The sequence below is a fragment of the Epinephelus moara genome, chromosome 24 (assembly GCF_006386435.1).
Source record: "Epinephelus moara isolate mb chromosome 24, YSFRI_EMoa_1.0, whole genome shotgun sequence".
Lineage (NCBI taxonomy): Eukaryota > Metazoa > Chordata > Actinopteri > Perciformes > Serranidae > Epinephelus > Epinephelus moara.
The window spans coordinates 17191912-17205782 of record NC_065529.1 but is presented as its reverse complement, the minus strand read 5'-3'; the positions used below and the strand labels follow the sequence as shown (position 1 = coordinate 17205782).

At 38.8% G+C, this 13871-nt stretch overlaps 1 protein-coding gene across 2 annotated transcripts in view; it reads left to right on the top strand.

Annotated features, from left to right (window-relative positions):
- Window positions 1-13090, top strand: part of vamp3 (vesicle-associated membrane protein 3 (cellubrevin)) — an 81807-nt gene extending 68717 nt beyond the window's left edge. The window contains exons 1-5 of one of the 2 annotated variants that reach the window (XM_050039024.1): window positions 2094-2213; window positions 8165-8243; window positions 9933-10091; window positions 10311-10362; window positions 10634-13090. In XM_050039024.1, coding sequence (XP_049894981.1) covers window positions 2212-2213; window positions 8165-8243; window positions 9933-10091; window positions 10311-10362; window positions 10634-10650 — 309 coding nt within the window. In that variant the 5' untranslated portion in view covers window positions 2094-2211 and the 3' untranslated portion in view covers window positions 10651-13090. Of the gene's footprint in view, window positions 1-2093; window positions 2214-8164; window positions 8244-9932; window positions 10092-10310; window positions 10363-10633 lie in introns of those variants that run through there. The other variant, XM_050039025.1, reaches the window with a different exon arrangement.
- The last annotated feature ends 781 nt before the right edge of the window (window positions 13091-13871 follow it).

The window sequence follows — 13871 nt, the reverse complement described above, 5'->3', positions numbered from 1 at the left end:
ACAATTAAGATGATTTGTTTTACAGATTAACTTGCATGTATAATTTATTTTTGTTTAAGTTAACATATTAAGAAAGATAATAAAGAACATTTCTTATTTGTTACCTCCAGTTATTGTTGTAAGTGTAGCAGCCTACTTGATACTGTTAATTGTTACAGCTCAGTAACTTGGAAACAAAAGACAGAATATAGTAGATATCCAGTATGTTAGAAGATAGAATTGAGAATATCTTGTAAACACTGTATCATTTATTAAGATTTTTAAAAGTACGCCAATATTAGATCAATTTTGTAGTATTTTACAAGTGACATATAAAAATATATTTTACCTAAGCTTATGTGCACGTCGTACATCGTAAGTGCAATGTAACCATTCTCAACTGGAATCTTCATATGAACATTTTAATAAATGTATATTGTATGTATGTTTACAAATTATGTCTCATTTTGTGGTAAATGGTAGATATGGATGGGTTTAACAAAAGGACTGGAACATTAATGATCTCAGTAAGATATTGGACCACTTTGAGCCACCAGAACAGCTTCAATGGTTTTAGTTTCTCCACGTCTCTGAACCCTAGTAAAGGAGCCCTCCAAAATCCTCCAAAAGAAATAAAAAAATTTGTCACTGAGTAAAGATGAATTTCAAAGTGCCCTGAAGTAGTAATCCACAGCTGATGACAGGCTACTGCATCTGTACTGTTGCATTCAAGAGCTCCAAAACACAACTCATGAGCTATTTTAATTATTTTGTACTGTGATGACTTAAATGTTGTCACTGGGTGAAATTTGTTTTTGCAGAGGGTTGAAACAAACCTGTGGGTCTTGGGAAGCATGCACTAACTGTCCATTTTCTGCATCAATTTTAGTGGAAATGTCTTTAATTTCACCAAAATAAAAGTCTTCTGCTCATGTTTTTATTGGGGGCACAAAAGCACATGTTCTAAATGGGGATTGTGTCCCCTACGACCCCCCTGAAATCTACGCCTGTGCTTGTGTGTACTCCTTTCTGCAATTTTCAGCTGTGTGTATTGTCTGCTTTGTCACTGTTGTTGTGTTGATATGATTTGGTGCACTCAGTCTATCTACTGGTTAAAACAATCCAGGGAATCAACACCAACCTACTGATTAATGGCTTTAGCAGGAAACACCTCACTCCCTGCCAGGAAAAATAGCACAGCTCTTGTAGCCTTTTGCACTTAATTTAGATTGGTGAACTCTGAAACAAAGCATTACATTGTCCCCTGAGTAGTTTCTATTTATAAGTCAGAGGAATGCACACAAGCAACAAAGATGATCCAACATTTTTGTTGCTTTCTCCAACTAAATCACACTTACAAACTACATCATGTCATTTTTGCCCACGTGGACTACTTCAAATAATTTGTCAGTTGTGAAAAAGGCTACGTTTCATAGGATACTCCAAACTTTAAGGAATGTACACTGCAAAGTTTTAGTTCCTATTTGTCACATGCTGATCACGGGCTTTGATGGTCGCTTTCTCCTCGCATATCTACTGGGCAGGTGACCAGCAGAATGCATGGAGGGTGAAAACAGACAGATTTGAGGTGTTTCTCCTCTATTTTAATAACTAATATCGTACCTTGCCATATATTAAGTGCAAGTTCCCTTAAATGTTATGATCTAATGTAATGCGTTAATAATTGTAGCTATGCACAGGGGGCGACTGGCTATGGTACTGCCTCTTTAATGCTGCCTTCAAGTTCTAATCGTAGGCTCACACTTTTCCACTTCTAGTTGTAAATACGATATTTTTAATCTAACAACAAAATGTACCAAACAATGTGAGCTTGTTCCTGGAGGATATTTTACTTGAAGAATCTAGTATTGCAGCAGCATATGTGCATGATTACACAGTGAATGAGGAATAATACAAATAGAGAAATTGGCTTCACAATTTCGGGTTTTATGAATATTCATTGTACTAAAAGTTATTCTGTAGGCTATATTATCTTACTATTTTGCCATCACATCTCTGCACATGTATAAGAAAAAAGAAAATTCTCACTTACTGGTTTTATTTAGTACACGAATTATCTGTCGTTTGCATACGTATTATTTATCATATTTCCCATAGCACGCGAAGGCAGCATAACAACCGACGACAGTAACTGTTACGGCTTGACACTTTAGCTTTTAGCTCACAGACAAGAAACAGCGGCGGTATCGTACAAAGAAATAACCTGCCATAATGTAAGTCCATCATCTTTCTACCAAAAGTTGTTAAAAATCAAATGTTACTCGGTCTAACCTGCCTAACATACCGGCCTTCCGGGTAGTTTGGTGAAACAGGATCACAGAAAAGCAACGCCCAAAACTTTGCAACTAACGTTAGCACGCAACAAGTGCTAGGACGGTAGTTTTTCAGATTTAGCTAAGCTAACGTTAGCCAGCACAGGGTTACATTAACGATCAGAGCTTGGCAGTTTTGCCCAACAGAACTATGTCAGCGTCCACTTGCTAGAAAAGTTAGACAGTTAAAGAAAAATATAGATTGCAGGCTTGTGTAACTTTCTTAAGTGCGTAAACATTAATGCTGGACAATGCTAGTTTAGCATTTCCTTTGGGTTCGAGCTTTCTGCCTTAACCACCACCACCTACGTGTATACATACAGTTAAAAACGAGCTGAAACATTACGTAGTTTAGTTGTGGTTTTTAATAGTGCAATTGTGATTGGGAGTCATCACAATTAAAGTGAAGTACAAGTAAAGTTAGTGGTAACACGTCTAAAGCAGTACATGTATTGACGGCTAACATGCCAGTAACGTTAACGGTAGTCATTAATTGCATAGTGTTGATAAAAGGGTAATTGCAGTGGTGTGGCTAGGACTGGTTGGTGTTTTATTGTTAGCATTCATTGTTTATCAAACGTTGGTCAGGTTAGAATAGAAAAACAGCGCAAGTCAAATCAAATTCCCGTTTCCTTATTTTCAATCACCTCCCCCATCCCTTCACCCGTTTCCATACAACCTCATACGTACCACTCAACACAGGAAGTCGGTCTAAATAATATGAATGTAGTTCAGAATGTACAAGGGCAAAACAATATCCTGTATGTTCCGAAGTTATTTTGCAGCCCTGATCAAATCAATCCATATTTGAATAGTACTTGTGTGGGTGATGCTATTGCATGCTCAAGTCAGCTCCAGGTTTAGAGGCCTTGTGAACAGTCTTTAAGTAATACGTCAGATTTTCAGTCAGTTGATTTTTCCAGGGTTTTTTTTAGATTTGCAACCCAGATTTTGCATGTTGAAATAGACTTAGTGGTGTTTTTATTGATTCAGTGGTGGGCGGTGTTACAGACTGGATTTTATGATGTTAGGATAGCACAAATCATGTCATCAAGATTGTCACTTTTCATGTTGTTTTTGTAAGTGTTTTGACATTGCTCAGCCTTAGGTGATGCAATCAGCCAACGGTTCGCTATGATGCACAATACAGTCACACTACACATGTACATGACACAATGTCTTAGCTACCTAGTTTGCATGCATTACAGTTTCTTTTACACTTTTACAGTGCAGTAGAGTAGGTACATGTTTAGCCAAATTTAAACATCTTTTTTCTGTTTGGTTTAACAAATAAGTTGAAATTGATACAGTATAGGTAATAGCAGACAGGTTTTTTTTCTACAAATCAGCTGCTCCTTTGCTTCAGGAAGACCTTGTTTAGTCAGTTTGGATGTCATGGCATAGAAAATGGATGTATGTGGTAAGCATATAGCCATTTGAACCAGTTTCTTACATGGCATTTTCATCAACAAGTGAACAGTAAAACATCAAAGTGAAGCTAAGTCCTATCATAAGAAAATCTCATGCAATTGCCATGACTTTGTACTTCCAGTTTTAAGTCTGTGAACACATCTTATACTATGCAGTCAATAGGCTGTTTACGTGGCAGACATTGTGACATGTCAATAGGGCAGTAGGGGAAGTGCGCAGGTGTAATTATTAATATCATGAATCATTGCTGTTGTTTACACCAGGCCAATTTCAAGCTGGCTAACCTGGTATGACTTAAATGAAATGATGTCATCATCCATTTTTATGCTGCCGTGGCAGTAGGCATTATGTTTTCAAGTTGTCCATATGTCCGTCCATTTCATTCTCATGAATGTAATATCTCAAGAAGGTCTTAAGGGAGTTTCTACAAATTTGGCACAAACATCCACTTGGACTCAAAGACAAACTGACTTAGAATTTGGTGGTCAAAGGTCACTATTTGTGGCCATAAGAGAGGATAGAAGATAAGATAAGATACACCTTTATTGATCCCATAATTGAGAAATTCCAGAATGATGACATGTCAATATTTTATATACAAAAAATGAAAGGTCAAATTCACTGTGACATCATAATGTTCTGCAAAAACACTTTTCTGGGCATTATTCAATGTCTTAAGTCAGGAACAGAAGGGGAGATATTTGATCGAATACTGAATTGGTGACACTAATCTTGGGTGCCCACCTTCAAACTGTGGTGTTTGTAGATCTTCTGTGCTGTCGGGTTGACGATGTGTGTGAAGCATACATATTTTAGAATATGTACCTTATTTGCAGCAAGATCCAGAGCCTATTTGAAGCATTTTCTTCACTTCACTTTACGGGTTTGCAGAGGCATACAACCAAGAGGCTAGTGACTGCGCTTTTGCTTTTTGTAGTATGACAAGTCTGAATATCTGCTGTGTAAAAGGTCAATAGAAGACATGGTCACTCATAAAGAGCAGAAATTCTACCAAAAAATTCTTCGACATTTGATAAAAACACAAGTGGCAGTGGTACATCTGTATGGTGACGGGCAGGCAGCAGGAATTACTAACTGACTGGTTGATAAACAGAAAATTAATTACTATTCTGAGAACCAATTAATCATTTAAGTATTTTTTGTGCAAAATGAACACAGATTTCACAAGTTTCAGCTCATCAAAAGTATTTTTTCCCCTGTGTTTTTTCTAAGTCTTTGATGTTAGTAAACTAAATGTCTTTAGGTTTTGGACTGTTGGTCAAACAAATCAGGATTGCTGTGCCTACAGCCCCACACCTACACCTTCTTACCTGCAGCTCTAGTCCAACCTGTGTCACCAAACCTGTAAACATGAACTTGTTTTGCCTTTCTGGGTTCTTGAAGGCGTCTAACGGGGGAGCATACTCATTTAATTTAGCCCACCTATTCACCATTGTTAGGTTTGGTGTTTATCTTCCTTTTGGAAGGAGTTACGTCATGGATTGTTTCTCTTCAGGAAATGTAGTAGGTTAGACTTGGCAGCCTACATCAGCATAGTTTCCACAGAGTTGACTGCAATATGTTCCTGTGTTGTTTTAACCTAGACAGCTGGAATGTACATGAGCTGTTTTATCTCACTCTTACACCAATGCTATATTTAAAGGGGGCATCAGCTGCACTCTGAAATGCTGACAGATGTTTATGCACTCTGGCTGGCTCTGATGGTTACATTAGACCTTCTTACACAGAGATCACACTTTTAGGTTGCTACAAAATCTTAACAAAATCTTCTTTATGCACCCGTGGCATTTTTACACAGCACCAAATGATGACGGCATCATTCCGCTCGAGTATATGATTATAGACTGCATCCTGGCATCGCGGAATCAAAACAGACGTGATGGGTGTTACCTGTAGCACAACAGCGTCTGCCTCTAGTGTGTTGTGAAACATTTGTGTTGACAGCAGTGCTTTATAAACAATAACAATGGCAAAACATGGCAATGATAATCATTTACCCTCTCTGTTATATGGCGGCTGATCTTATCCTCTGCTTAGAGGATGAGGTGTCTCATATCTTATCATTTTCCCAATTTGTGGACAGTTACAGCCGCTGTTCTTCTTTGAGTTAGCTGCTAACTGTTAACAGCTACTCTTTAAATCTCCTGCAGTGGGTCGCACGCATAACAGAACGTCAATCTGTTCTGCCCGTGGTCCTGTCCTGCTGCTTATCCTGTTTTATACAGACACTATTTCAGCACTGTTACTACCTCAAATGGTGGCTTAAAGGCAAGACCACTCTGTCCCCCTATTCTGTGATTGTACCTTATATAAAGCACAGTGATGCGGCATAATGGCACGATATTCCCACCTTGAATAGGAAGTGTAAAAGGGTCTACTCTCTCAGCCGCTCTTTGACAACTAACAGCTGGGTTGCAGGATCAACCGGCTGTTAGACAAATAGGTTTGTTTTGTCATGCAGCAGTGTACATGAGGATTGTTCACATATTGATACTAAGCTAAAGCACTGATGGTATGCTCTCTGTAGCACAAGTAAGGCTTGGTTGGGTTGGTAAATTCACTGGGATTTTAAAAGAGGTGGAGGAAAGTTGGCTAGAATATACACATCCTGTGTTACTGCTGCACTCTGCTTCCTCATAAGCAGTTATCGGTGTTTTCCAAAAGTAAGACGAGCCCTTTTTCTTTAATATCACGTGAGGGTTTGAGCATGTCAGCGGTGTCCTGGTCAGGAAGTCATTGCAGGTGTGGATGATCTGGTTTGTCACCCTCCTGTGAGAGTTGGTGTGCAGCAGATGTAATCTGCAGTTAAATGTTAATGGGTCAATTTGTACTTCTCACTATCAGGTCCTTTGGCCCTTTTAGCTTGTACTTTTGTTTCATACCTTGTTTTAATATGAATCTGATATTTTACTTTGATGTCCCTGTCTTTATCAAAAAGGCATACAAAGCTGGTACCTGCAATTTCCTTTATAGCTTTGTTTGCCTCAGAGGTTGATAAGAGATGTTTTGAACATAATAAATGTTTTGTGGGTTTTATGTTTGTATTGTAGTATGTATGGGTGTGCCTGCTTGCTGTGTGCAATGACTGCTTTGCATGTAAAGGTAGAGGAGAGATTCATCTACAGCTGTCTTGGTTGTCTTTTAATGTTGACTGAGTCTGAGCACATGGTGTAAACTGCCACACTGGTCTCTTGTACTGAGTCATGATAAATCCTGCATAATAATCCCTACAGTTTGCTGTAAAGGCCTTCAACCCATCCTCCCACTTTCACTCATCTTTTATCTTTCTTAGGAAACGTGTGGTCATTGCAGAGCAATGCTGCCTCAAGTCAGAGGGGGGCAGCGGCTAGCCACTGTAGAAAGGGCTGCAGGGACAAGGATGCAAAGCACATCTAAAAACCATAAATAAATAGTTAAAGTAAACAGATCATTTCCTTGTTCCTGTTTCCATGGTTTATATTTGTGTCCATATTTAGAAACAATCTCCTCAAGTTGTTGAAAGATAATGAAACGGCAAGCTTCAGATGATATAAAAACAAAAATTCAGAGGCATGCTTGTAGTTTGAGATGGGCTGGATGCATGTCATGTCAATATTGCACAGTTGTTATTTTTTTCAATGTATTTCTGCTGTAGTCTCGCTTTACAAATTAATCTCCCTTCTCATATTATCCACCCTCAGTTCTCAAATGATTTTTTTTTCTGTATCACACTCCAGCCACCAGACAGACATGATGAATCACTAAAGCAAGTTAAAACACACCAATTTGCTTAATGTTTGCAGTTATTGGCAGAGGGACAACATAGAGCATGAGTGCAATATCAATATTCACATTAAAGACATGGCTAGAATGGCTCACCTCTTCCCCTTCCCAAACTTTAACAGATAATGCCCAGCAGGAATAGGTCATGTCAGTTATATGGCCACTTGATGTAAGTCTACAATATCAGTGACAGAGTTTAAACATATCATATTCAACTTGTTATGTAATTGCCTGGCCCTCCTCCTTGTGCTGTGTAGCAAACATTTACCCGCATCGCAGCGGGTTACATATTAGACTGTATTGTGAGCTGCAATGTTTTATTTTTGTTTGTTTGTTTTTGGGGTTTTTTTTCAGATTAACTTTTACAGGCATAGGACTGCAATCACCAGCTCATTCATTTACTACATTCACAATATTTCCAATGGCTTTGAACTTGATTCAGGAATTATACAGCTTCTGAATAGACAAAAGTGTGACAAAAACTGATTTTGGTTAGGCTTCCTCTCAACACCAGCTGTTATTAGTCACATGTGTCTTAACAGTTCATTTGCAGATTCAATGAAGTAGTATGCAAAGTATTTCTTAATGAAATCTCACAGAAGGCTAATATCTGCATGTAATTGTCATCATTTCACCAGGTCAACAGGCGGTCCGGAAGGTTCTGGCGCAGCGTCAGGCAACAGGCGCTTGCAGCAGACCCAGGCCCAGGTGGATGAGGTATGATCACTGATGACTGGCCTACAAGATCCACTTAAAGCCCCAGACTTATATTTTCCCACTGCTTGCTAGTGATGATAATCCCCAAAAAAATACATTTATAATCTCAGTTTATGTATGTTCTACCATTAGTACACAAATTCTTGATTTCTGTCTATAATTTTCAATGAAAGCTTTCATGTAGACCATTAAATGTTTAAATGTCAAAGCCATTCACATGTTATTTACGTCAGTAGACAAACTCAGAGGCAATTTTATCTTGTGTGCCAATCTTCTCACCTAGCCTGCTCAGGTTATTTAACTCTAGTCGCCCCCCTCCCTCTCTCCGTCGTCAGCCACTCTGTCACTTCCTTCTTCCTTAATGTACGTTTGGAGCAAAGACTTACATAACCCTTGGCAGCAGTGTCATGAATCACTGCCATATGTAATCAGTAGCAGTCTACCTGCACATGTCAGTTCACATGCCAGAGGAAAATTATATTCAAAACCATGTCAGTAAGGCTACCAGGAAAAAATGGCTGCTAAGTCTCACTCCTCTAAATGTTTAGTTCTTAATCTTCATTACTGTTCTCTTTCTCACTTGTGACCCTCTTGAGGTTAGCCCCTCCTACACAGAACTTTAACCGTAGCATGTCACACACAGCCTCCAATTGGCTGCCAGAGGTTTATATAATCGCTGCCTCCATGGTTATGTAAGACCTGCTACACATTTCTCTGTCTCCACCCTGCCGCTCTCTCTGAGAGGAGGGGCAATTCTGGGGTTTGTGGATCAGTGGAACATATGGGTTATGTGTAGTCTGTGATACCACGTGTGTGCACACGCATGTCTCTCTGATTCTAGGTGAACTCTGTAGTTTAGCAGAAGCATGCATTACCTTTTTTTTTTTTTTTTTTTACAAAGTAAGGTGTGATCTCTCGATTGTTGTTAGAGGTTACTCAGTCAGCTCTTACGGCATTGATGCCATCATTCTGTATCAACAGTATGGTTATATTTCCAATCTGTTAATTCTAAAATACCTAATAAAATAACTAATTAAAGGAGAGCATCACTTAAAAGAACAATTTCACTATGTTTGTTCCATGGTCTAGGAAAGTTCAATCAATATTAGTTAATATGAGCTACTCTATCTCTCTCAGAGCCAGAAAACAGTGACGCAAGTCTCAACATGGTGATGTCATAGGGTGTAAAGTCTGGAGCTGCTCCAGAGACAGTGAATGAAAGCCTGATTTTGTGGACCCATAGAATGTTAGGGTCTTTTTTATGTCCAAATGAGCTCAGTTCTGAAACAGAAATATATCCATATACTCAGAACACTCCCCCCGGTGCTCTCAGTGTCATCTATAATATCTTCCCCAATTCATTATCTATGGAGCACCTCTTAATTTTATACCCTTTGACATCAGTAATTTGAGTTTTAGCACTCTAGTTTTGGGATTTGGGATTTGGGAGAGAGTTTTACATTTTTACTTACATTTCTTGGACTCTCTTAGACCATAAGAATAATATGTGTGTATTTTGAAAATGTAGCTCTGCTTTATAGCAGTGTGAGGTTGATCTTTAATGAGGTTTAGTCTGGATTAGCCAAACATTCAGATCCAGGACACCAGGGGACAGTCACTTGAACAAGACTGATGTTAAACCAAGTGTTTTATTCTTGTTTGTGTGTGTGTTAATGTGTGTGTGAGTAGGTGGTGGATATTATGCGTGTAAATGTGGACAAGGTGCTGGAACGTGACCAGAAGCTGTCTGAACTGGATGACAGAGCAGACGCACTGCAGGCTGGAGCCTCCCAGTTCGAGACCAGCGCTGCAAAGCTGAAAAGGAAGTACTGGTGGAAGAACTGCAAGGTGCCTTCACACAGATTGGTCCAGAAAACACATCCATTTTCCCACTGTGCATGAGAATAACACTAACTGATCTACAATGAACACAAAAACAGACATAAAGTAGTTATATTGTAAACAAAAAGTCTAACCAGTGATAGTGGACGTTTCTGTTACTAAACAGACATCTTAATTCCAAGTAACGTGTGTGGCACTGATTCACTTTATCTTTACTCCTTACAGATGTGGGCCATCCTGATAGCTGTCATAGTGATCATCATCCTCATCATTGTTAGTGAGTATCAAGCCTGGGCTTAGAGACGCTCGTCATTCACAGTGTCGACAGTGTCTATGATTTTAAATGAGTTACTGCTCATGACACCTAATATAAAGTGTAATTATAATAATATATATCTGGATTGTTGATATCTACAAACTGCATGTGAATATATAGTATGTTTTAATTAGAGATACTGTTGTAAGTTAGTGCATTTACTGAAATTGCTTGGTAAAGCTAATTCATAGAAGTCTTTCATCTAAAAAGTTCTTACCTACTTCATTCACAGTTTGGAGTTACTCCTAAAAAAGCAACAGGACGAGGAGGGGTGGAGGACAAAATGAAGAAAAGGAGAGGAGCAACGTACATAATTAATGTCTCAAAGAAGACCTCATGTGATTACTGGCTACTGAGCTCCACACATTTTTTCTCCTTGGCAGGAGGTCTTCATTCCTTGTCCTGTTTGCCGTGTGTGTGTACGTGTGTGTGTGCTTGTGCATGTGCCTGAGTAAAGGATTGTCATGATACCTGTTTTACACTGCATTACTATACCATACCAGACGTCTTTAAACTTGTCGTTCCATGCCACTTGCCAAAGAAAAGAGAAACGTTGATTATTAAAGTCAAACACAACCTATTAAGAAATCAAAGCACACACACATATACTCCAACCTCAGGACTAGAAGTGAAGAATGTTGTTGTAAACTCTCCTCAGATAATATTTACTTTTTTTTATGTTTTATTAATAGCCATTGATTTTGTGTGCCAGGCTAAGAGAAGTGCCTTTAAGGACGTGCTATTCTGTGTTTATCCAGATTGTAACAATAACCCTGCATATCACTGAAGAGACAATCTCTGAACTCGTCACCTACCGTCTGATGACAATATAGCCTTTGGGGATAACAGCCAATATTTTGGGAGATCCAGTGCATCCAGTGGCGATCTGGGCCAAGACCTCCTCTCTTGTGTGCTGGTCATTGTGTACAGTTTGATTAGCAGCTCCAGACAGGTCCAGACAACATTTCTGCTGATCTCTATAAACAGATATCTGTATATGAAAGCAGATAAATTAGGAAAAAAAGCTAAAGTGTCGTCAGACGTTAGCCAGTGGGTTTTAAGATTGCATTTCGGCAAATGCATTCCGCCTCTTTTGTTCTCCACACAGCTTACCTGTAGGCAACCAAAGCCTGCTCAAACAGGACTGGTCAATACTACTCAGACTACAAACCAGAACGCTTCTGATACCAAAATCTTGTACTGTTCCCTACAGATATCTGCATACATATGTAGATATGTGTTTGTAGAGATTATTGAAGATGCTTCTTTTTAGCATAATTACATTTGTTCTGTCAGATGACTATATTTTGATTTTTCTCCTAATTTCTTTCAAAAAAATTGCTGGACTGTCATTTTATGAATGGCTACAGTTGACCAGGTAATGGTGGGATCTGATGCCTTGTTTTATTTATGCACATTGTTCAGTGCTAAGTGAGGTCTCCATGTTAGACAGTTGATTTTGGATTAAATAAAGAACAATGTCATTGGTCACCCAACAAACAAGCTAACCAGTAACTCACTGTTGAACCACCAGATCATACCTGACCATGTCCATCTTCCTTTGCAGGTAGGGCTTAGTTACAGTAGAAACTAGTATGAGCTTGTATTTTGGTAAGTGGCTTTATGCTTAGACATACAGCCTCACAGCTAGGCGAGGCTAGAGAAACTGCCACCAAGTTTTTTAAAGAAGTGCTACACTGGGTTTAGAGTGGCGAATTGTCTCAATCTGGTGCTCGTGCCAGGACGTTTGCCTTTGTTTTATATATTTGAGCTCACAAAAGTAAGAAAATGTTCATACAGATGCCTTAATAGGTTTCTCCAGTGGAGAACAGCCAAAATACAGCCAGGCCTTATTGATCATATATACCAGCCAGTAAAAGAGTAGTGCCTTCTGAACTGTCCAAACAAATACTGTGCTTCTTGCTTAGTCAACTGAACGTATTAACCTGTAATACAAATCTTTTGTTTAGTCACACTGGCATTTATCCCACCTCATCAATGCAAAGTACTTCACATGTGTGATATTGTAGTTTTATTATGCTTCTAACTGTAGCTTTTTTTGCAATCTATTATATGTAGAACTAACCTTAAGGAGACTGTAAAGCATTTTTTGTGTAGGGGCTCGCTGCTGCTGCTGCTGCTGAGCAATATGAGTGTTTGAGTGTAGAGAAATGACTTGCTGGGAAATGACAGTGTTGTATACCAACACTGGATGATTGCATTCCCTGCTGTTGCCTCCATCCTATTAAAATAAATGTATTTTAATGAGATAAACAATTTGGGATTACTTTGTATATTGATTTCACTCTGCTTGGAATTTCATTTCTGCAATTGCATTTTTCAGTAGTTTATAAGACAGAAACAATTATTTGGCCTTTACAGTGTATGCGTGATACAAAGGTTATTAAAATGAACACTAATATAAGGATGGGCTCTTTAGACAGTTTTAGTTTTAGCCAGACTGTAGTCAGTAAGGAAATTGTTAAATATCTTCAAAGACCACTGGGAATGCTTTCGCAGACCAGGCTTGTATCACAGATATGGAGTTGTCATCATCCTCTTTAAGACCCAGTGACTTCCAGCCCATGCTTATGTCTGCCCACTGGGGATGCATTTGGAAATAAGTGCAATTCTACTCTTTGGCCGTTTAATGCCTTTTGCTTGAATAAAAACGATTTAACTTAACAAAGCTTCATCAGTGTTTTTTGTGACTCTTCTAAGAAGCAGCTTGCCAGCTTGCTGTCTCACAGTTTCTTCCACCCTTTGTAGATGGCTATATTGTCCGTCATTCCTCTGTAGGAGCAGGATACAACCAAGATATATACCTCCTCACTAAATCAAAGATCATCCACACTGCTGAGCATCTCACTGTCACTGACACCAGAAATATTATAAGAACAATTGTCATGTGTTGTTACATCATTACTGAGAACTTTCCATAGAAAAAGGGGGTTGTGGTCTATTATTACCAGCACCACCTGTTTACCTCATTAGCTTTCTCCCAAGAGCTTTAAACCGTATATTAGCCAGCCCCATGAGATTAACTGATTCCTTTTCATAACTCTGCTTTTGTCACTATTATTTTTACATGTAATATAACTCAAAAAGTATTTGTGCAGATTACTGCCATCAAGACTGGGTTGGCCCTCCAGGTGAGCCTGGGGCAAAAATAAGCTGTGGGCCTCAACTGATCCTTATTGAAATTAATCTTACTACTACAAATATCACATGATGAGCCTTGAGCCTTTTGACCCCCTGAGGGTCTGAGGCACTGGGGCAGATACATGCTTTTGTCCAGTCAGTAATCCAAATGTACAACAGACATCACTGTATCATACTGTTGTCAGATTCACAGGTTGCATTTTTAATCATTTTTTTAACTGACCAGTCCTAAAAAATCCAACAATATTTACCAAAGGCCAAGGCAAATAACCACAAACCACTACAATTAAACCAATCATCAATTTTGC